Raw genomic sequence first — 24,869 nt, 5'->3', positions numbered from 1 at the left:
CGTCTGCAGCCCAAGGAGGCCTCAGGAAACATAACCTGTGACACCTTGATCTTGGACTTCTGGCCTCCAGAGCTGTAAGAAATACATTTCTGTTGTTTAAGCCCCCCAGTCCGTGGTACTTTGTTATGGCAGCCTTAGCAGACTAATACAACCGGCATTCCTCAATTGCAGTGGGTCTGTCCTGCTCTGACATTAGTCAGAAGCCTCAGTAGGAAGGACCCCACATCAGATTTCTGTTTCCCCACTCCCTCCGCATCCCAGATAGGGATGTGCTCTGGAGCTTCTCCAAAGATGCTCAGGCCAAAATGCACAAACCTTTGTCCAGTGGACCAGATGTGGGCCCCAGGTGGTCTTCTGGTTGTTTTAAATTGTCTCTGAATGTCTTTAGACCAGAAGGGTTTTTCCAAACTTTTTGGACCACTATATACAGCAAGACAGACATTTGTATCATCACCCAGTAAACACATGGGATTCATAATTGAGGCAAATGCTCTACCAAGTTAAGACTTATCTTACTAAGACTTACCTTTCCTAGTCCTATTTCCTATTTCTTTCCTATTTCCTATTCCATTCCATCAAAAAAAAATACTTGTTGAGACCCACTAAACTGATTTCACAGCTCACTGATGGGTCTCAACCCACAAGTTGAAAGACTATGCCCTAGACATGACCTGGGCTTCCCAGTCTGGCAAAAGTCCCACTGTCTTGGCGACTTGTAACACCTTGGCCCTACCCTTGTTTGCTCTGCCTGCCCAGGTTGGGAGCAAGAAATTGAGGTATAAGCTAGAGGTGTCCAAATAGCAGCTCTGAGAGAGCAGGCATAGGGCTCCTGCAGGCATCCAACCCGGGCCTTGCCGACTCCATGACGGGCAGCTATTTCTAGCTCCAGGATCCTCCCCAAATCCACGGAGCCAAAGACCTCTCTGGATCCTCCAAAGGCTTTCAGTCTATCTATTGCCATTGTGCTTCATGCCAAGCCCCTGGCCTCCAGAGGGTGGTGGTGGTGGTGGTGGTGGTGGTGGTGGTGGTGGTGGTGGTGGTGGTGGTGGTGATGATGTTAACGGCAGCCACTTGTAGAGCCAAACTTGCAAATACTCTTCTTGCACAAAGCACACATTCCACTCTCACAGTAACGTTATCAGCGGGGACTATTTGTATCCGCATTTTACAGATGAAGAAGCTGAGGCTCGGAAAGAACTTGCTCAAAGTCGTGCAGCAAGTTGTGGCGCTCAGATTAACCACAGTGCTCTACTTCCTCCAGATGAGGCCCTACAGGGGGCCCCCCCCCACCCCCAAGAAGCGCCTCCTTCTCCCTCTGATACTGCACCCCGCCCCACCCCCAAGCCCCTCACCTGCAGGACTTTGCCCTGGGGACTCTCGGGAAACAGCAGCACCTGGTTATACAGCGGGTCCAGCGACTTGCGAGCGACTTTGGTCTTCTTCTTGGCAATGCAGATGCCGTTCTCTAGCAGGTAGGCTTTGATGTAGGCCGCTGGGGACAGAGGCCAGCAGGATGAGTTCTAGCCTGAGCCCCAAATGGTGGGCGAAAGGGCGCAGCAGAGGGACCCGCTGCTGGGGATCAGAGTCCCCCCAGGGGGTCTGCAGAAGAGGCAACAGGGGCGGGGGGGGGTAGGTGGTGGGGTGCAGCCAGGGTTAGCTGGGGCCTACGCGGCCCCCTCGGGTGGTCCTGCCTGCCTCCCCCTTCCTTTGCTCACGCTTTCCCTCTCTCAGTCCCTGGCTTGCCCACCCTTCCCGGGCTTATATATTCATGGTTGACCCATTCATTCAGATGTTTGCTGAGCACCCACGGTATTCCATGAGCCCTACCAGCCGCTAGGGTAGAACCAGAAACAGGAAAGACAGTCAGTCCCTGCTCCCCGGGAGCTCAGTCCAGTCGGGAAGGCTGACAAGGTCAATGGACAATTTCAACTGGGCCTCCAGAAAAAAATCCTAAATCACCAGTTACACAAGAGTCACTCGCTTTGGGACTGAGGGATCCCCCAGAGCTGGACCCAGTTTTCTCTCTTCTAGACCCAGACAGCCCTCAGGACATCCCCCTGACCTCCACCCCCCGCCCCCCCACCTTGCAGACGGGAGGGCAGCCTCCACACCTGGCAGCGTCTTGGAGCCTGGCTTGGCCGTCAGTCCCCGAGCCTGGATGATGTCCACTTCGAGCTGACCGTTCCGCTCCTGCAAGCCGATCTCCACATCCCCTGCAGCAGGCCCCAAGAGCTGAGACTGGGAAGTGGCTTGGGAGCGCCATCAAGGACTCAGCTCCTCCTCTCCGCTGAGGGATGAGATCCCTTCCCCCTGCTCCCAACCGCGAACAAGACCAGAACAACTCCCGCGCCAAGAGCCCGGGCTCTGTGGAGCGCCTGGCAGGTATGAACTGGGCTCCAGGTTGGGTGCTCAGCAGATGAAGCCAAGACAGATGGGAAGGAGGGAGGGACACGGGGCTTCTGGTGGGGACCCCCCCAACATTTGGATCAGGTCTTGGGACACTCACCCATCGGCGTGGTGGCCAGGGTCTGGCGGCCCACAAACTGTGCTGGCCCCATGCTGCCCAGGAAGTCACTGAACTGGGCGTCCGATGCCAGGCAAACTCCTCCATAGTTAAGGCTGTAAGAAGAAAGAATGAGACAAAAGCAGACGTTCCCAGGGGCCGACTGAGGACTCTGATGACTCAGGCAATCAGCTCCAGAATGGCCCTCATTCCACAGCAATGCTGTCCACATCCATCATCCAGCCTCAGGCAGACCGCTGTCCTATCTCTGCCTCCTTTCTACGTTAATGGCCCTAAAATCTTAGCTCTGACTCCAAAATTCCAGGGCTTAGCTTCTGTGTCCTATACCTTTCCCTGTCCTACCTCTCCTCGCCAAGCCTCAGGTTCCCCCTCCATGAAATGGGTATGGTGACACCCGCCTCTCGGGGTGGCTGTAGGACTCACGGGAGATGATGTTTGTCAATGCCTGGCTCTATGGGTGAGAGCTGCGATACTCAAAGTGTGGTCCAGACACCAGCAGCATCACCCGGGAGCTGATTAGAAAGGGAATTGAGGCCCACCCCACGCCCCAGCTGCTGAATCAGCAACTGGTTTTTAACACAAGCGCCAGAAAACTTGTTTGCACTGGACAGTTTGAGATGCACGGCGCCGGTGGCTCAGCCTCTGAGGTTCGCACTTGTTCTTGCCATAGAGCTGCCCAATGTCCACACGCCTTCCTTTGGGAACAAGACCTCAAATCTCCTTTGGGGAGGCCCTTCCCCCAAGGCATTGATTCCCATGGAGCAGCAGAGCAGACCTGGTTCCAGAGGCTGGCGTAGGCTCAGCCTAGCCAATCAAGCCGTTCCTTCCTTAGCCAGTGACTGGCTCAGAGTTGGGCGTGTGGCCCAATGCAGCTCACAAGAATCTGCCCGGGGAGATTTCTTCGAACTGTAGGAAGTGAGAAGCTCTCTCTTCCCATCAGATTTGAACTTAAGACAGAAAACTGGAGCCTCTGGCAGCTCTCTTGCTGCCGTCTGGAGCCCATGAAGGAAGACATCACACAGCACGCACTGCGTGACCTCCTGGATCAAACTCTGCCTGAAGCAAGAGATACATTTTTTTTGGTTACATAATTCAACAACAACAACAATTATTATTATATTACTTTGCTGAAACCAATTTTAGTTTTTTCTTTCCCATCTCCTAGATCTGTTATATTTAATGAGATCAGGCACTAAGTACCATGCCTGATGTGCCCCTATTACCTTTAGTAGCAAAGCATTCTCATAGGAACCTTGCCACAAACAAAGGAGGTTGGTTTTGTTTTGTTTTGTTTTGACTTTATCAGCATTATTGAGATGAGGAAGCAGGTTCAGGCCAACCTAAAGCCAGAACTCACAGGGCAGACTCAGCACTTAGATACAACGCTTCTAAGGCCAACCTCAGGTGACTTTCCACCTAGGCATGCTCCAAGAGTAACAGCTAACTTTTAATAAGCACGTACTGTGAGCTGGGTTTCACAGCAACAGCCAGGGGCTTTTTGAACAGGAAGGGGAGCCTGCCTTGGGCCCCAAGGGCAGTGAACACTTTGTTCCCCAGCCTGAGAGCAGCTGCCACCCTGCCCCAAGCTCCTTTCTCAGGGAACCTGCTGGGCTCTCGGCCTTGAAGGAGCAGGAGGAGTATCCAAGGGAGGTGGGGGGGTCCCTGGTTCCACTCCGAGGGCGCCCCCTTCCGCTTCCAAACCACTCTGCTAGTCTACCTTTTCCCCAGTTCTTCAGAGAGAACAATTCACTCATGGTCTTCTCTGCCTGTACTCAGCTCTTCACACCCTAGACATACTCCTTGGTGCTTGAACCACAGCTGCCTGCCTTTACACCTCATTGCTAATTCACAAAGCCTCGCAGTTGGCAAAGGATATACCTGCTGGCTCTGCAAACAGTTACAGGAAGGTGTCCTCCAACCCAGACGACTCCCTATTTCATAGATTGGAAGACTGAGGCCAGGAGTGAGAAAGACACCTGTCCGAGGGCTATATGATGGCAGTGCCTGCTACTATATGAGGCCACTGCCCAATTCATGTCACCCAAGACTATTTGACCTTTACGTATAAAATTCCAAGCAAGCTGGGGGAAGAAACAAGAGAAGACTCCGTGCACAAACAACCTACCATTCTGCTGAGCAAACAACCATATTGCCCCCCAAAGAAACAACTAAAAAAGACTACTGTCTTCTTATGAGGCACAACCAGTCCTCTACCCACCCACCTTGGGTTGTGGGAGCCCAGGGGTCATCAGAAGAGAGGAATCACTGCTGGCTGCAGTGGCCCAGAATGGACCAGGAGAGGAGAATTTGAACTGGGGGCCGAAGGATACACAGGGTCCAGCAACAAGAGGAGAGGAAGGAAGGTCACCTCCCACATACTATCTTCTCTCTATCCTGACCAGAGTCACCAGCAGAGGGTCCCGAGGTCCTCAGGATGGTGAAACCACAAGAGTAAAGGAGCCTAGTGAGGAGCAGGAGAGAGTTAAGTACTTCTCTCCCGCTCAGGAGGGTGACTGAGACAAGGCAGGGGCAAGAGTATAGTTCAGGACCTTGGAGAAGCTCTATGTTGCAGGTATATATAATGTCACAGAAGACAGGAAAGGACAGAGACCCAGGAAGAAAAGAGGGAAATCAACTGTTTTAGGCTTTTGGATATTGAGGAGAAAAGGACTGTATTTAGCCACGGATGACTTATAATAGTAAAAATGGAAACAATCTAAATATCTGACGGTAGAGGAATTATAAACACGTATTGGATTACAAAAAAAAAAAAAACAGACAAGAATAAAGGAGCCTGGCTGGGTGCAATGACCAGAAACACCTGCGCTGAAGTCTGCATGAGCAAAATACAAATGTCTGTATTAAGTCATTGTCATTAAGCCATAAGTCATTGATTGAAGAGGCTAGTTACAGCAACTGGTTTGACTAATGAATGCAGTGACCCTGTCCCCTGGCCAGAGCTGATGGACCCAGGGTCAGACAGCTGACCCAAGCTCAGTCAAGCAAAGACTCTCTCTGGGAAATAAAAGAGAAGCCCGGAGACCAACAGTCATGAGAACTCAGCCGTGTGAATGGCCTGTCCTCGAAAAGAGCCCCAAACTACTAGCCACCCAGTCCTGTCCACAGAGTTCTTTCCTCAAGCACGTGAGATGTCCCAGAATCATTCCAACAAATTCTGTTTTGACTTAAGTTATTGGCAGAGTCAATGGAAGGATAATAAATTGAGAGTACTTTTTCATTTTCATGATTTCCTACTACCTGCTGCCACCCCTTCCCCATTCAGGCAGGAGCCACGGTACCATAGGTCTACTGCCTCAGAGAAGGGATGACCCCATAGGATGCAGAGAACAAGGCAGTCAGATTCTTAGCTTTTGAGTTTCAAATCTAAGAAGCAGCAGTCTTGGAAGGAGAGGTGCAAAACCTGGCTGCCCTGCCCGTGAGTAAACAAACCAATCCCAAATCCCCAGCCTGGGCGAGCAGAGGGGGTCAGGCAGGGAGGGAAGAGAACTGAGGACGGTCTGGGTCCCCGGGCTGGGCTGGCAGTGCTAAGGCATGACGGGAAACTCCACAGAGGTCTGGGGACTTTGAAAGCAGAGGGGGCTCGTGCCCCTGCTTCTTGTTGGATGCAGCTGAGAAAAGGGCGCGATGCTTTGCAGAAATGTTGTCTAGTGTCTTGTCAAATGACTCTGGAGCATCTCTGAGGCTCTGTGTGTCCCCCCCACGCCCTGGAGAGGAACACATGTTCCCACTGCACCTGAGAGAGGGCCAAACTAAGATATGGCAGAGTAGTACTGGAACCCAGGCAGTCAAGCTTCCGAATCTATTATCTCTACAATTATGCAACGGTGTTATAGAGAAAGTATGGAAAAAATAACTTAATTACCTGGGGACAGAAATGGATACCTGCTATGCTTGCAAACCCAAAGAACCTGAATTGACAGCACGAAAGCTAAGACCTGGACTCGCTCACAGCTGGTGACCCAGCCTTTCCTCCATGCCCATTTCTTTTCCACCCCAGCCTCCTGAGGGTCCGGAATCCATTCTCTTAGGAGGGTCTGGACTCTAAAAGCTCGAGAAATAGCGGTACCTTGTGGGATGTAAGGCACTGAAGGGGTCCAGCCCCCTAAGGCAGAGCAAGGCCTTCTGCAGCCTGAAACTGAAAGTTTCCTCCAACATCGTCATTGTCTGCTCCCCAGTTCCTGGTGGGATTGTGAGCAGACAGTGGGGAACCGGCAGGCCTGGTGACCAGCGGTAATTGTTTATAATATCTGGGTGGCGGCCTGATTTCCCATCCCAGGGTGCCTCGCTGGCTGCCAAGGAACCAGGCTGACTCCCCAGAAACCCTGAACAGGTTGTCCCACCCTCCAAGGGGCTGGAGGGAGGAAGCATAAAATGGAGGTAGGTCCCTGCTGGCCAGGGGACCAACTGCATCAGAGACCCCGCTCCACCTCGGGGACTTCCCTGGAGAAGGACGGAACGCGGAGGATACAAAGGCAGAGCTGAGCCTGCTCCTCGCTGCTCAAGTGCCTGCTGTGTGACCCCTGGCCAGCTGCTGGTGCCTCTGCACTTGAATCGTCTTACCTGCAAATGAGCCCACACCTACCCTAGAGACAGAGTGTAGCCCTTCCACTGTTGGGTGCCTGTGCTGTTTTAAATGTTTTGAAAAATCTCTGCTTATGGGATCCATTCCCAAAGGGGTAGGAAAGAGTGTGCTGAATGAGGAAATGCCACATACTTGCTGCTACTTAGACCATGCCTTATTCAGTAGGAACTCAATAGATGTTTACTGCCAAACCCTTGGGCTGTCCCCAAACTGGGAAAATATACTGGTTGAGACTGAACTCGGCATAATACAGACCTTGGGTTCCAGGGCTGTGCAACCTGAGGTAAGTTTGGTGATCTCTCTGAGCTGCATGTATAAAATGGAAATAAATTAGAGTCACCTGGCTGAGCTGTTGGGGAGAGTCAACAGGATGACGCAGGCAAGGTGCTTAGCAAAGGGCCGAGCACACAGCATCCGCTGAATGAATAAAGGATTGAGATGTTGTGGCTAGCGGGTCCCTGCTGCCTGGCTTGGGAGAGCCTCCTCTCCCTCTCTGTGGTGTTTTCATGGCACTTCCGATTCCAGACCTATTAGGAAGTGCAGCATCTGGATGTCTGAGACAAAAAGCCCAGGTCATCTGGGGCGGGGTGGCTGCAGCAGCTGATTCTTCCAAGGGACACATGCCACCAGGCGGAGGCAGAGACCTGAAAGAGGATTAAAACCTCTGTTCTGCTGGCCTTTTATTTTGTGTTATTGGTGAAATGAGATTTCCTGCCTTTCAAGTCCTGTTAGTTTTGTTTGTGAAGCTGAAACCCACTTGTCTTTTATTATTAACCTTTGAGCTCAGTTTGGCCTCTGGTTTTCCCGTGTTCTCAATGGTTAAAGAAATAATTGGGTTATTTGGGGGGTTTTGACTTCTACTCTCTTTTCCAGATGGATCGCCTGTCTCAACTCATCAGAAATTAAAAGGCAGCCCAGCCCTCGTGGTGAGTATGGGTTATGTGGTTCTGAAAGGTTCATGGGCTCTCTGTCCATCCATTCACCACCTGCCCCTACATGTCCCTCGTCCATCCATCCACCTTCCCACAGCCTCGCTGAGCCTGCAATACAGTCGGTTCTGCTGTAACGCAAAACATACATTCCTAAAAACCACAGTGCAGTGCAAAGTCCTGCAGTCAAACACAGAGCTTATGGGAAAAATATGGTTAGGGGCACAACACCCAAAAAGTGCATCAAAAAAAGAAAACAAAAAGGACAGTGACATAATAAAAAATGGTAGCACAGTCTTATACCTGTAAAATGGTTAAGAAACGCATAGATACTACAATAAATATGGTGCTTTATCTTGAAGACAGCCTGACGCTTGCTTTTGGAAATGAGTGTCAGCAGGTCTGCAGTGTGAGTGACTGCAATGTGGTGACAGAGGGCTGTCTGAAACGGACGGGTGGGAAGCTGTACCACCAGGTGTGTGTTGGGGGGTGGGGACTGAGGGAGCAGGAGGAAGTGAGGAGTATGTTTTGTGCATTCCTATACGGGTGCAGTTTCCCGAGTTCACCTCGTGTTTCTCGTGGATGAAATCACACCTGAGCAAAGGCAAAATTTATATTGTGCTCAAATTATTCCAGAATACTTCAATCGTGTGGGAACAAATTTGCGTTTTCAAAACAAGCACTGCAGCAGAATTGACTGTATGCCAGGATACACAGCATCACACAATCCTGACTCCAGCTTCTCAAGTATTCAAGACATTCCCAAACCTACCCCTCCCCCCACCCCGGGCCACGAGACCGTAGCTCCTAGGTGTGAAGCCAGGGATTTGATTTATCGTTTATTGATCAAAAGCTTGCCATGAGCCAAGCACTGATAGTACTAAGTTATCCATATTAACTCATTTAAACCTCATTTAACAATGCTGTGCAAGCTAGGTACTTATCATTAATACCCACTTTCCAGAAGGGGAAACCAAGGCACAGAAAAGTTAAGTAACCCGACCAGGATCACGCTGCTGGTAAGCGGCAGACCTGGGCTTTGAACCTGGGAGTGTGGTTCCGGGGTCCACCTACTCTACCTCTCTGCTACACTGTCTCTGTGTCCCGAGGGGACCTTAGCCTTGCCCGGGGCAGAGCACAGGGATTTGCAGTCTACGCTCTGGGGTCAGGCAGGCCTGGATTTAATCCTGATTCCCCCCACTCACTGGTTGTAGAGACACATTCTTCACCACTCAGAGCCTGGGTTTCCTTTTCGGTGAAGTAGGAATGAACAATGGTAGGCCACCCTTGGTGCTGCCGAAAGTATTAAAAGAGATGAACGCCTTAGAACAGAATTTGGTATAGTCAAGCGCTCAACCAATACTGGTGCTTATCAAACAGAAGCAAACAAATCCCCATCTCCTAGCCCACGGCCACATCTGTCCTGCTTGTCCTTCAGGCACGACGACTGCTAAGTAGCAGAGGTGGGAACGGGAAAGGGGGTTCTGACCACCCACCCATCCTCCTGGGCCTTCGGCGATGACTGAAACAGCCTTGACAGGAAGCCACCCTGAGGCCGGGTGCAGTGGCCCTGCCACCGGCTCACACTCTGCTCTCCGGAGCTGGGGGCACCGTGACCCAGACACCCGGGGAGCAGGATGCCGATGACCCAGACACCACAGGACAACAAGGGGCAGAGGCAAGGAGAAGGAGGGGCACCAGCAGCCAGCCTGGAGAGCTTCGGGTTTATGGGGAGCATGCTGAGACCCTGGGTCTGTGATGAAGGAGGCTGGGGAGGGGCGGGAAGGAGAGGCAAGTGTGTGTATGTACTTCTGCACGTAGTCTCCACCTATTACTCATCCAAATTTGTGGGGCACCTCCTGTGGGCCAGGCCCTGTGCTGAGCAGGCACCAAACTCAGTGTCTAGTAGGACAGACAAGACACACATGTGACAAGTAAGGCAGACTGCTGGGTGCTGTGGTGGGGGAAGAACAGGCTGTGGAAGCTGCTGATGCAGCCAGAGGAATGGCAGACCTGTGCCCTTCCACTTCCCCTGCCCACTCCCAGGACAGACATTGCCAGTCAACCTCAACACTCCTGCCAAGCCCGGACTGCACTTCGGAATCCTTCTCAACACAGCATTTCAGGGAGCCACTATCGATTAGCTGAAGTTGGCACATGAGATATAGCTTATGTTCTTAGCTGAGACCCGGAGGAAGAATCAGTCAGAGGGCAAAGAGGGAGCATGGGTAGGAAAGGGAGTGCCAGGTAGAGGGAGCAATGTATACGAAGATCTGGAGGTGAGACGGAGGGAAGTGTAAGAGGTTCAGTGGTGGAACAGGGGGCACACGGCTGCAGACTGGGGGAAGCTGGCAGAATCCAGAGGAAATAAGTGCTGAGTGACAGACTGTGCAGTTTAGACCAAAAAGGAGACTTGCAGGTATCTAGGCAAGAGTGATGATTGGCCTAACGGCTGGGGGAGGGGAGGGGAGTGGATGGAGGCAAAGACAATTAGGAGTGAAATGGTAGAGCCCAATCATGGACTGGATATGGAGTGCGAGAGAGCAGGAGGTGTCTGGGCGAGTCGTCTGGTTCGGGCAGCTGGGAGATGGTGGCGCTGTGCACTCAGAAAGCACAGCAGACACTGCTGCTGTGCCCCACATGCCCTGACCCTCACCATGTCAGTGCTCAGTGACTTCTAACTGTTGGCACCCTCATTCCTCTGGCTAGGTTTCTCTGGCCCCTAAAAAATTTCTCTGGTCTCCAGAGCCCTCGTTGCCACAGGAAGGGCAGGAACAGCCCTCAACCAGTAACCGATGAAAGTGAGTATAAATACTCCAGCTCCCTCCCAGGAAATGACTCTCAGGCACCTGTTCCACACTGACTCCTAGAGTCCCCATCAGGATTAAGCTCCGGATGCCCACAGTGGCAGCTGGCTTCTCAACACACATGTTATTGGATGCCTCCCGTGCCCTCTCTCTTATGGGCCCCTCCACCATGGTTTTCCAGAATCACCTTCCAAGTAAACTGCTTGCACTCAAATCCATGTCTTGGGTCTGGTTCTGGGGAACCCAAACTGAAGCAGATGGTCACCAGGGAGTATCTCAGGATTGATGAGGGGTCTGGGGAGGTACTGTTCTCATGGTCCTTTCTCAGGGGGTTAGAATCCTTGCACTTTATCTAGGGGAGACAGGCCTGCTTGGGGCGGGGGTGGGAGTGGAAGCTTGGATAGTTGCCCAACCCATAACTGTTCCCTTCCATCCTTAACATACAGAACCAAATTTTCAATCAGGCAGAAAGGGGCACTGGAAGAGAAAACCCTTCCCCAGTCCCAGGGGATAAACCAGGATCGGTCCACCATGCTGAAGCCTGCGGAGGTAAAAGACAGACTCGTTGAGCCACCAAACCATCCTGGAAGCATCCACCTCCAGAAATCTTGACAGACGCAGCCATTAAAGGAGGGAAAGAGTCAAGTAGAATGGGTAAGGGCAGACTCCAAATGCTAGATTTGAATCCCCAAAATTGAAGTCACTTACTGGCTGTGTAACCTTGGGCAAATTAATTAACCTCTTTTGGCTTTCATTTCCTCGTCTGAAACATGAGGATATTAACAGTTCCAAGGTTATCAGGTTACTGGGAGAATTAAATGAGTCAATATGTGTAAAAACACTTAGCACAGTGCCCGCATGTAGCAAGTGCTCTGTATAGTGTTAGCTCTGGAACATTACTACCGTTAAGCCAGAGCTTCTCAACCTTAACCCACAAACCACCTGGGGATCTTGTTAGAAGTCTGAGATGAAGCCAAAGCAATCCTGAAAAAAAAAAAAAAAACAGAGTTGGAGGAATCAGACTCCCTGACCTCAGACTATACTACAAAGCTACAATAATCAAGACTATATGGTACTGGCACAAAAACAGAAATATAGATCAATGGAACAGGATAGAAAGCCCAGAGGTAAACCCACGCACCTGTGGTCAACTAATCTAGGACAAAAGAGACATGGATATACAATGGAGAAAAGACAGTCTCTTCAATAAGTGATGCTGGGAAAACTGGACAGCTACATGTAAAAGAATGAAATTAGAACACTCCCTAACACCATACACAAAAATAAACTAAAAATGGATTAGAGACCTAAATGTAAGACTGGACACTATAACACTCTTAGAGGAAAACATAGGAAGAACACTCTTCCACATAAATCACAGCAAGATCTTTTATGACCCACCTCCTAGAGTAATGGAAATAAAACCAAAAATAAACAAATGGGACCTAATGAAACTTAAAAGCTTTTGCACAGCAAAGGAAACTATAAACAAGACAAAAAGACAACCCTCAGAATGGGAGAAAACATTTGCCAATGAATCAACGGACAAAGGATTAATCTCCACAATATATAAACAGCTCATGCAGCTCAATATCAAAAAAACAAACAACCCAATAAATAAATGGGCGGAAGACCTAAATAGACATTTCTCCAAAGAAGACATACAGATGGCCAAGAGGCACATGAAAAGATGCTCAACGTCACTAATTATTAGAGAAATGCAAATCAAAGCTACAGTGAGGTATCATATCACACCCGTTAGAATGGGCATCATCAGAAAATCTACAAACAATAAATGCTGGAGAGGGTGTGGAGAAAAGGGAACCCTCTTGCACTATTGGTGGGAATGTAAATTGATACAGCCACTATGGAGAACAGGATGGAGGTTCCTTAAAAAACTAAAAACAGAATTACCATATGACCCAGCAATCCCACTACTGGGCATATACCCAGAGAAACCCGTAATTCAAAAAGACACATGCACCCCAATGTTCATTGCAGCACTATTTACAATAGCAAGGTCATGGAAGCAACCTAAATGCCCGTCGAAAGACAAATGGATAAAGACGATGTGGTACACGTATACAATGCAATATTACTCAGCCATAGAAAGGACCGAAATTGGGTCATTTGTAGTGACATGGATGGACCTAGAGACTGTCATACAGAGTGAAGTAAGTCAGAAAGAGAAAAATAAATATCGTATATTAAGGCATATATGTGGAATCTAGAAAAATAGTACAGATGAACTGGTTTGTAAGGCAGAAATAGAGACACAGATGTAGAGAACAAACGTATGGACACCAAGAGGGGAAAGTGGGGCGGGGGATGAATTGGGAGATTGGGATTGATATATATACACTAATATGTATAAAATAGATAACTAGTAAGAACCTGCTGTTCAGCACAGGGAACTCTGCTTCGCTGTACAGTAGAAACTAACACAACACTGTAAAACAACTATACCCCAATTAAAAAAAAAAATCTTTTGAAACTTGTTTAAAAATAAATAAATAAAAATACTACCTTGCTAAATAGCAAAAGAAAGAAAAAGAAGCCTGAGATGATGCATTTCTTTTTATTCTTTTTTTTGGCCATACCACGTGGAATGAGGATCTTAGTTCCCCGACCAGGGATCAAACCTGTGCCCCCTGCAGTGGAAGGGTGGATTCTTAACCACTGGACCATCAGGGAAGTCCCAAGAGATGCTGCATTTCTAACAAGCTCCCAGGGGCTGCTACTGGGCCGTGGACCACACTTTGAATAGCAAGGGCTAAAGCCACTGTAACTGGTATTGTGTAGCCTGGAGCCCAAGCATTGTCAACGGCAGAATGGCCCAACCCTTGTGGGGAGCCCTTGTTCCCCAGCCCTGAGACCTGGCTGCATGAAGCATTTCCAAAGTTCTCTGTGCCTGCCCTTTGCATCTCTCACCACACTGCTAGTTGCGTGGTCAGCGGAAGGCAGGGTCTCTGAGATGCCCGGCCCAATTGTCTGGCATGCTGTAGGTATTAAATGAAAATCCACTGTAGGTGCTAAATGAAAACCCCGTGCCCACTTGCAGGAATGAACACACCCAGCAGCACCGGGGGCTGCAGGCTGGCGGGAGCTCCTCAAACATGCCGGCTCCCTATAAGCCTCAGCTGGCCTGGCAGGAGCCCAGGGGGAGGACGGTCACACCCCCTCCTGTTTCAGAGCCTGGCATCTGGGTCCTGCCAGTGCCCCAAATACCTCTAGAACAGAGAGGAGGCTGACCACAGCTCAATGCCCCTACCTGTCCCTTCGACTTCCCTTCCTCACCCAGGTGCTGGAGGAAGGGGGTAGCACCGGGTTGGGCTCCACCAAGACTCAGCCCCTCTTGGGAGGGCAAGGCTCTCCCCTCTCCTGGACAAATCACCCTCCAAACCACCTGATCCTTCCTCAACTGTCTCAAGACACCCACCGCAAACCTTTTAATAAAACCATAATCATCACAGCCAACTTTTATCCCGTGCTTATCCTGGGCTAAGCACATTCTAGACACAGTTATAATGGGGGTGGCTCACTCTTATCTACTAGGATGCAACTGGCCACAAGGAGCAAAATACTCAACTTACAGTGGCTGAATCAACAAACAACAATAACAATAGATAATAATAATAATGCTTGCTATGTGCCAGCCACTGTTCTAAGCGTTTTACATATATTGAACTCATTGAATCCTCACAACAACTCTATTACTGGTTTGTACTATTATGGACCCCTTTCTATAGATGAAGAAACTGGGACCAGAGAGGTAAAGTAACTTCCCTAAAGCTACACAGCTCTTAAGAAGCAGAAATGAGGCTAAAACCAGGGTTGTCTGACTCGAGAGTCATGGCTTTGAACACATCTGTAATATAGCGTACTCTCTGGTCCCTTAAATCACATGACAGCAAATGACAAGAGGCAGCTCCTAAGCACCTGTCATGTGCAGGCATCATCTCATTTCTTCTTCACGACACCCTCCTATGCTGCTCCCCTCGGACAGGTCATGTGGTCTCTCCGAGCCTTCAGCTCCTCTTCTGTAAAATGGGAATAAGGGTTTGACCCCCCCTGCTGTTGTTCATTGCACCATGTTGCCGCCCCCGTGACCTGGTCTTCTGACCTGTCTGCAAGGCCAACAGACGAGATGTTTATCCGCCTCCCTAAAGCTTAGAGGACTAGAGACATGCCCAAGGCCATTCAGGGGGTCAGTGGCCAAGCCAGGACTAGTATCCAGATCTCCTGACCCCCTGAAACTCAGCAGGGACGCACTGCTACCCAGATGCCTAGAATATCCTCCTCCAAGTTTTGCTGCCTTGCCAAGTTTCTTAGGTTAAAGAAAACATTTGTTCCCTTCTTCGTCCTCCTCCTCTCCCTCTCCCTCCCGCCTGTCCTCCTTCTCTTCTCACCCTCCAGAAAGTCTCCCTAGGAGGTGGGCGGACCGGCAGCATCTGCCAAGGCAAGGCCATTCAGAGACCGGAGACGCCCAGTTTAGGAGGGGCTGAGGGGGAGAAGGCTTTCAGGCGGCAGAGCCCCTAGCTGCGAGGCAGGGCCAGAAACAGGAGGGGGGCAGAAGGTGGCAGCTGAGCCCCAGCCCCACCTTGCAGCGGGCTGGCTGGGTGTCTGGCCTTGGACAAGCCACTCAGCCAGGACTGTCCAATGGAACTTCCTATGATGACGGAAATGGTCGACGTCTGCACAGTCCGATACAGTTGGTGCTGGACACATGCTGCTACTGAGCACTTGAAATATGGCGAATGCAACAGAGGAAAAGAATATTTAATCTTAACTCATTTACGTTTAAATAGCCACCTTCGTCCAGGGTCTATCACACTGGACAGCAGGGCACTTAACTTTTCCAAGCCCCGGTCTCCTCTTGTGCTTGACAAGGATGGTGATATCCCTGTCCTCCTTGGCCGAGGACGGCTGAGACAATGAAGCGATGGGCTGCTGTGGTACAAGCCCCGGCTGAGGGTCGGGACGCCTGGGTTCCAGACCTATTAATGTGCTGTGTGATCCAGGCCAAGCCCCACAACCTCTCTGAGTGCCCTGGTCATCTGTACAATGAGGAAGTCACTTTGGCTCAAAGTTTCTTTGCCAGGGATGGGGTTTAGGAGAATGTAGGAACCCGCTACAGTTACACGAAGTGTGTTTGTATGACTGTGCGTGTAAGGATGAGTGTCTGTGGGTGCTTCTCTCGTGGTCCAGTGGTTGAGAATCCGCCTTCCTACGCAGGAGACGCAGGTTTGATCACTGGTCGGGGAACTAAGATCCCACATGCCACAGGGCAACTAAACCCGTGCACCACAACTACTGAGCCCGAGCACCTCAACCAGAGAGCCCACGTGCCGCAAACTACAGAGCTCACGTGAAGCAGCAAAAGGTCCCGCATGCCGCAACAAAGATCCACGTGCCACAACTAAGACCTGATGCAGCCCAAAAAATAAGTAAATGAAATTTTAAAAATTTTAAAAAAAAATGAGTGTTTGTTTGTGTTCGGGTGCGTATGTGTGTATTTATCAGGGGGAAAGGAGGCTCAAAGCTTTACCAAAATTCTCAGAGGGGTCCATGATTGTTCCAACAATGAGAGCCCCAGTCTAGATTGGTCTTCTCCCAGGGAGCCTTTTAAAAATGGAATTCCCAGGCTCCACTCTCAAGGAGTGTGATTCAGCAGCTTGGACTTGGGGCCCTGAGATCTGTATTTGTAGCAAGTTCCCAGCAATTCTGATGTACAGCTGGGGGAGAGAAACACAGGCAAGGAGCCAGCTGGACCTAATGTTTTATAACTTGATGTGTGTGAAACTCCTCATCAAGCAGTAGTACATATTTTTAAAAACCAATTGGGATTTAAGGAACTAAGAGAGTAAAGAGGAAATAACAACGATCCTAACAAAACCCCTGTCAACCCCCTTCTTCATTTACTGACACTGCTTTGCCAGCCACTGTGCCATGGGCTTTATAAATATTAACCCATTTAATCCTCATAACACCCCCATGAGGTTGGTAGTATTGTCCCCATTTTACAGATGAGGAAACTGAGGCACAGACAGGTGACTTGCCCAGGATCACACAGCCAGTGAGCGGTGGAGCCAGGATTGAGATCTAGACAGTTGGGTACCAGAGTCCATGCTCCATCACACTCTCTCAGAGCATCCTTGCTTCATCACTTCCTTCTGAGGATGAGGCTGACCCAGGATGACCCTGAGTTAGCACCCTTCCCAGCCTGAGGCTGACCCAGGGATCCTGGAGGGCGCTGTTCTGTCCCTCCCACCCCATACCACGCCCAAGACAACTGTGGGCCCCACACTCACTTGCCCTCAGAGCCATAGCTGTTCATGCTGTCCTCGATGGACTCGTGGCTGGCCTGGCGCAGCGTCCTGCTGGGCATCTCCACCGCCAGGCCCGTCTCCGTGCTCCTCTGGATGGCCCCCTTCAACCTCCGGCTGTCCCCTTCTGGGCAGAGTGGCCAAGAGAGATGGGGGGAGAGACATGGGGCGGAAGGGGACAGAGAGACCAGTCCTCTGGTTAGTGTTTCAAAGGCTGGTGGCAGCCCAGCTTCAGCCTCTACCACCCCCATCCCCAGTCCATCAACCTCCTCCCACCACCGGCCTCACCTGCACCCACCCTCCCTGGGGCAACCCTGCCCTTTACACCCAACCCAACAAACAGAAATCACATGAGTTCTCTTAGCTGGCAGATTCATTTACATGTTCTTTTTCTTTTAATTGAAGTGTATTGATTTAAAATACTGTGTTAGTTTCAGGTGTACAGCAAAGTGATTCAGTTATTATTTTTTTCAGATTATATTCCACTATAGGTTGTTACAAGATACTGAATATAATTCCCTGTGCTCTACAGTAAACCTTTGTTGCTTATCTATTTTATGTATTGTAGCTTATATCTATCTGTTAATCCTATCCTCCTAATTTTTCCCTCCCTCTCCAATTTGGTAACCATAAGTCTATATCTATGAATCTGTTTCTGTTTTGTATATAGATTCATTTGTAATATTTCTAGATTCCACATATAAGTGATATCATATAGTATTTGTCTTTCTGTCTGACTTACTTCACTCAAGTATAACATTCTCTAGGTCCATCTAACATGTACTGTTTCTTGAATTCACTTATTCCTTGCAATCTTCTCCAAATCATTTCCCTCCTCGCCTTCAGCTACTATTTACCAAGTACCTACTATGTGTCATATTCTCTGTCAAGTGCTTTTCATGGATTTAGACCAGGGTTTCTCCACCTCAACACAACTGGCAATGTGGATGCATTATTGCTTAGCTGTCAGGCACTGTCCTGTGCATTGTAGAGGGTCCAACAGTATCCCTGGCCTCTACCCACTAGATGCTAGTAGCACCCTCCCTCCAGTTCAGTCATGGCAGTCAAAAATCCAGACACTACCAAACATTCTCTGGGCGGGGGGGGGAGGGGAGGAAATCACCCCTGATTGAGGACCGCCGATTTAGACCACTGGCACCCTGCCCAGGTTTAAATCCTGGATCTCTTTCTACTGGCTGTGAGACCTTGGGCAAATTACTAGTCTCCCTGTGCCTCCATTTCCTCGACTGTAAAATGGGAGAGCAGGGTTATTATGAGGACGATGGCCCTCTGCCCTTCTATTCCCTCCCTCTGAACATCCTCTCCCGTCAGTAGCTCACACCCTCGCTTCCACTGGGTGATCAAACGTTATCTTATCCAAGCTCTCCTTGATCATCTCCTGGCCCCTCTCCACCCAGCGCCCTGCTTTGGCTTTCTTCCTGACGCTTACCACCCGACACGTTCTGCACTACTGGTTTATTGACAAGCTTCCTCCACGCAGAACGTAAACTCCGCGAGGACAATGCATTTCATCGTGTAGCATGTTGAAGCCCCAGGGCTGAGAATACAGTCCAGCCACTGTAGGTGCTTAATTAATAATTGCTGGATGAATGGGTGTCTGCCCTGAGACTGGTCTTAATGCTCAGCCGCCCAGGAAGTGGCTGCTCCCGCTCTCCCAGCCTTCGCACCGAGAACGTGGGATTAAGGCAAGAGAGTAAGGGACTGGTCTGTGCCATAGAGTCAGAAGGCGGGGGTGGGGACGTGGGGTGGCGTTTGACCCTGGGATGGTCTCTCGGCTCTGTGCTCCACATCCTTGTGATCATGGCAAGCTTTACGTCTCCCGCCACCCTGGAGGGACTGTGGGTTTGCTAGAGGTGGAGGCGGATCTTTAATGGGACCTTTCCCATCTCCCCACAGAATCCAGGATGAGCTGACAGACCCCAGGGCCTTCACCAGCGCTCACTGACTGACCCAGCAGCGGAGAGCAGTGCCACCCAAACCCCACGACCCTGCTCAGCAAGAGGATGGAGAGCTGGGTCTGTGTGCCAGGAAACAGGGCGAGGCCAGGGCGCCTCCTACTGGTCTTCTCCTGACTTCCCTCCTCCCAACTCAACGATGGTGTCCCCTTCCTCCCTGACTTGCAGGCAGGCAGACAGACACGTGCACACACACGCAGAGATACAGATGCTCTGTGTGTGCTTCTCAGAGTGTGTACCCACATGTTTCTCTCCTACGTATAGCTGCGTAATTCAGACACAGATGTCCACATACTCAGAAAATCACACATACACAGGAAAATGTGAAAAGACACAGTATGTTAATGTATGTCTAAGTGTCTATATTTGTGTGTTGCCATGGGTCTCCACACATCTGTCATTCTGTGTTTCTGAGGCTAAATGGGCATGTGCGTCTGGGCATGTGCCAGTCACATGCAGAGACGTGGCCACAAGAAGCGTACACCAACCCACTCAGGAAAGCACACAGAGAAACCGACACAGCGCACGTCTATGTGTGTACGTGTGTGTGTATGTGTGTGTGTCACCCTGGGTATTTCTGAAGATGTGGGGGAATGTGTGTATCCCTGTGTCTGTTTCCCGTCATTCCACACTTTGTTCTTTCCCTAATTGGTATCTGAAGTCCCCCTCCCAACATTTCTGTTTCTCTATGTATAGCAGGGTCAGAGGCACAGAAAGACTCAGAAACATACACATGCTCACTCAGAAACACAGACTCACAGGCACAGAGAGACATCCCTCCAACACACACACCACACACACACACACACACACACACACACACACACACACACACACACAAGCGCAGTCACCTCCAAGGACAACCCCCTCCTTACAGTGGGGATACAGACCCACAACCCGGTTACCCTGTAGGCAGGCTGCAGATACCTTGCCTGGGACCTTCACTTCCCCACTGAGCCCTGTTCGGGAGCCCCACGCTGGCTCATCCTCACTCAGCAAGGTCTGACACATTTCTCCAGGAAGAGGGAGGACCAAAGCATGACAAACAACTCAGACCCTAAGGGGACTGGGTTGGGGGAGGTTTGGAGAAGTATGGTTCACGTCTGTGTAGCACTCGACAGCCCCAAAGCATTTCACATCCAGTACCCGCCGTGGGCCTCAGAACAGCCCTAGCTCAGCACGCAGGTGAGCCTGGCTTTGCAATCGGGTGGCCCAGGCAGAGTCCCAGCTCTGCAGCCAGTAGCTGTGGGACCTCGGGCAAGTCAGGTGGCACCGTGACGTGCCACCTTCCCCACCTCAAGAGTCCCCAGTCTGGGGACTACCGCTGCACCCAACCATACCACCCAGTGCCACCACCTAACCTTGCCCATCCAACCCTTCCTTCTGTCATCTCCTGCTGACTCGGTCATGGTCCAATTCTTCATTCTGTCATCTCTTGTTGACTCAGTGATGCCCCCAGAGTGACTGTCCCAATGCTTTCCCACTCCCCATCTCATAATCCCAGCCATCCTAACAAATGACCTTTTTCCCACTTGGCTGAAAAGATGTGTCTCTTGGACTTCCTCTTTCTTGCTTCCAAATGTCACCATCCTCACACCTTTCCACCTGCCCCTTGACCCTCCCTCCCTCTCGGAGAGGAAGGAGCGATCCTTGACCTGGCCCAGCCTGATCTGCCCTCTGTCCTCCCCATCCCACCTTCTCCCACCCTCACTGGGACCTCCTCCCACCATCTGTCCTCGCTGGGCCTTGAATCTACCACCTCTCCATCTTCTGGCTCCTCCCACCCCCCCCCCCCGCAAGCCCGTGCAAGGCTTCACTTCCTTCCCCACTCCCTTCAATAAACACACTCCTTCAGAGAACAGCCTCTGGCCGCCATACGCCCAACCGCAGGACTGACTACACCAGCCTCCAATGGCGGCTCATGACGATGCACAAGGGCCTTATCTCAGCTTCCAACCCCAGAGTATGGCCCTTCTGCTTACTCAACAAGCACTTACTGAGGGCCTTCACGTCTGGTGGGGCGCCCTCCTGAAGATGTTAAACACACTCCCAAGTGCTGGTCTCCACTGACAATACACACATGGATGGGAGACCCTGCTTCCGGTCCATAGGAGCCCAGAAATAGGTCCTGGTGTGACCCGCTGCACTGGACCATGTTGATGCTCCGCCCACATCCCCCCCCACATCTCCCTTCTTCCCACGTTCATGAGGTCCCACCACACTGGCTTCTGAAAGCCACTACAAGCCAACTTTTTGGGGGTCTGTTTTTAGATCTTCCTTTGGGCTACTGAGCCCACTTTGTCCCCACACAGGCAGAGGCAGAAGTGCCTGGGAATTTGTGGCCCCCAAGCCCCTTAACCAAAGCCTAAATGGAACAAGAGAATGAACCCTCGGGTCCTCTGCCTCGGGTCAGAACTGGGGCATAACCCAGGCTCACGAGGAAGCCTGCAGGAGGGGCTGAAGCCGCCCTCTGTGGGATCTGCACAACATCACATCCCTGCTTGTTTCCTGGGTGCCCAGCCCTCCTCGGGGAGCGCTTCCTTTGTACATCACCTGCACACGAATCTCATCTCTGGGCCCTTTTGGGGAAACTTGACCTAAGACACCTGGCTTACCTGGCATCCTAAGGAAGTCAAGGTTCAAAAAAAGTTGCACAGGTGGGTTCCAGCAACACAGCGAAAATACCATTCCCTCCAAGAAGTGTGGTGATAAGAAGATCAGCTGCACAACAATGCAGGCATGGAAGGGGGCACCCTTTCTGAAGGGATAGTTAAGGATCAAACCAGAGGCTCCTTTGTCCGTGGTTATCCTAAGCCTCCACTGGAGAGGCCTGGAGTTTGAGTCCTGTAAACTTTGGGTACCAATTGTGAGACTGCCCTCAAGGCTGGCCACTGAGACGTACAAGTAAATGGAGTGTGGATGACCTACTTTTGGCTACCCACTCCCACTTGCTGTACCCTGTGGGTTCTAAGTCCCTCCTCTCTCAACCTGTGCTCAGAGCGTGTAGAGGGGGGGCAGGGGGTGGGTAGGCATCAGGCAAAAGGTGTGTGGACAACTGGAGTCCCACCAAAACACAGCAACAACTTGAGATGCCAACACCGGTGCGTGCCAAGAACACAGCTGATGGAGAGTACAGAAGAAGGAGCAAGACTGGGGCGATCCCTGCCTCCATGGAGCTCAGAGTTCAGACGCAGAGGCAGACATTCAACAGACGATCACACTGATTAATCACAAGTGTGTTAAGGGCTTTGAGGAGTAAGTAAAAGAGGTAATGACAGCACCCATTGGGGTCCCAGTGGGAGGGAGACTAATGTAGGCTATTGACTACTCCCTCCTTTGAGTAACAGTCACTTCAGATCCCTGCCTTGGCCTCTGTGATAGTGAATTCTAGTAGATCCCCTCCCATCTCTGACCACTGCCACCATCCCTACACGTTAAGCCCTCTCTCTCCAGTCCTTCGGTTCTTCCTCTCTCTCTACAGCCTTCCCCTCGCTGATTTCATTCCCCTCCCACAACATGAGGACCACCCTAAGCAAAGGAATCCTAGACCTCAGTCTATAGCCCTTAATTCTGTCAAGACCAATACTTCCAACTGCACTCTGGACGTCTCTATGGCCAAAACGAAACCCATCCCGCTCCCCCCAGTCAAATCCTCTTGACTTAGGTTCCCATTTTTCCCAGCCACAGACTCAGAACCCCCGAGGACCTCTCTGACTTTTCCCGCTTTCTCATTAGATGCCAGGTCGTATAAAGTCTTTGCCCTTAACATCTCTTATCTCTCTCCCTTTCCGTCCATTTTCACAGCCAACTACCCTAATTACCCCAAGTCTAAACTATTTTAATAGCCTCCTAACTGGTCTCCCTGCTTCCAACCCACCCACTCAGCAAGTCAGTAACAGATTAACTATCTTAAAATACCACTTCAGACCAAGACATTCCCTTCCTAGTAATTTATAAATTCACAAATAGTCAGAAAAGTACACCAAGCTATGCACGAAGAGGTTCCCACAGCATCATTTACACCAATGAAATGCTGAAATTAACTGTCTGTCAATAGGATATGGGTTTACTAAGTGACACATCCCCATAATAAAATACCGTGCAAGTGTTAAAAAGAATCATCTAGACCTACAACTACAGTGATATAAAAGATGGCTTCAACATACTGTGAAGTTAAAAAAGCATGTTGCAGGACACCATGTAAAAGCATAAGACCATTTCTGTAAAGCTATAGATAACGTAGCTTTATCTTTCGCTTCATGCATAGACACAGAAAACTCTGGGAGGATATGACCCAAACCATTAATGGGGAATAACTGTAGGGAGAAAGATTGCCAGAGGGCGTGTGTGGAAGATTATTTTTGTAACTTTAATCTAAGTATAAGATATATACGGAAATGTGCACAAACCTTTAGCGTACAGCTTGATGGATTTTCACAAAGTAAACACACCCATGTAACCAGCAGCCAAATGAAGAAACAGCATTACCAGGATCCCCAAAGCCCACTTGTGCCCAGTCTTCCAGGCTCTATCTCGCTCCACAAGGGTAGCCACTATCCTGATCTCAGACATCAAATATTTTGCCTGTTTTTAAACTTTATATACAGAGCATGGCCTTTGGCGGGGGCGGGGTGCTGGCTTTTTCTGCTCAGTATTATGTTGACTGTATGAGATCCATCCATATTGTGTGTGTAGCTGTAGACTGCTTATTATCACTGCTATAAAGTATTCCACTGTATGAATACACTGTTCCACAATCTACTTATCCACTGTACTGTTGACGGGTATTTCATTTTTTTCCAGGTTGGGGCTAATAGGAATAATGCTGCTTTAGTGCACGGCCTTTGGTGAACATTTGTACCTGTGTCTCTCGGAGATATACCTAAGGGCGGAAATATACCTAACGGCTGGGTCATAGGGCAGGCATCTGTTCAGCTTTAGCAGACGCTGCCAAATGATTTTCCAAAGTAGTTGTACCAATTTACACTCCAATCAGCCCACTGGGGAGATTTTATTTCTCTTTTGTAGGCTGCTGTGTCTTCTGAATGTTTTATAGTTTAAATGTATTAATTCTAGAACATAAATGAAGGTAAAATATGAATTTATAAATAAATCATGACTTCATGCCATGATCCCATTTAAAACCTTAGACTAGCTCTCCACTGCCCATCAGATGAGCTACCCCCTTCACACTCAGGCATTCACGACTCTCCATTATCTGATTCCCTCCCCGTCTGCTCCTGGTTGCCCTCCCAGTCTCCGCACTCCAGCCCGGCCAGGCACCTCTTTGCTCCATGTACATCCTCAGTAACTGCCTCATCCCCATTTTCTCTCCTTAACTTTCCTGCCTTCCTAACCTTCCCTATCAAAATTCTGACCATACTCCAGAGTTAAGTTTTAAATAACAGTTTCTCAGAAACTCGCCAAACTTTTAGGGCTGTTATGAGGATTAAATATAATAAGGTAATGTAATACTATAATGACATTTAGTCCTCAGGACAGCCTAGGTGGGCTGTGGCACACAGTAAGCACTCAATAAGTGGCTGTTATTAATATTATTACCATTGTGTCAGATGCTATGCCAAGTGTTTTACATAGGCATCTCCTCATTGTAATTCTCACAATAAGTTGTGAGATAGTTACTACCCCATTTTATAAGGTAATAAAATGAGGATAGACTGGAGGTGTTCTCTTTGTCCATGTG

At 49.9% G+C, this 24,869-nt stretch overlaps 1 protein-coding gene across 2 annotated transcripts in view; it reads right to left on the bottom strand.

The window, feature by feature from the left end:
• The window catches only part of RIMS4 (regulating synaptic membrane exocytosis 4), a 67,409-nt gene that overhangs the window by 8,795 nt on the left and 33,745 nt on the right, over positions 1-24,869 (bottom strand). The window contains exons 2-5 of one of the 2 annotated variants that reach the window (XM_059037861.2): positions 17,175-17,316; positions 2,507-2,619; positions 2,112-2,213; positions 1,353-1,492 (exon numbers count right to left, since the gene is read on the bottom strand). In XM_059037861.2, coding sequence (XP_058893844.1) covers positions 1,353-1,492; positions 2,112-2,213; positions 2,507-2,619; positions 17,175-17,316 — 497 coding nt within the window. The remainder of the gene's footprint in view (positions 1-1,352; positions 1,493-2,111; positions 2,214-2,506; positions 2,620-17,174; positions 17,317-24,869) is intronic. The other variant, XM_059037862.2, reaches the window with a different exon arrangement.

The sequence above is a fragment of the Kogia breviceps genome, chromosome 14, assembly GCF_026419965.1.
Source record: "Kogia breviceps isolate mKogBre1 chromosome 14, mKogBre1 haplotype 1, whole genome shotgun sequence".
Taxonomy (NCBI): Eukaryota; Metazoa; Chordata; class Mammalia; order Artiodactyla; family Physeteridae; genus Kogia; species Kogia breviceps.
Note: the sequence above shows the minus strand (reverse complement) of the source record. Positions and strands in the feature narration are given on the sequence as shown.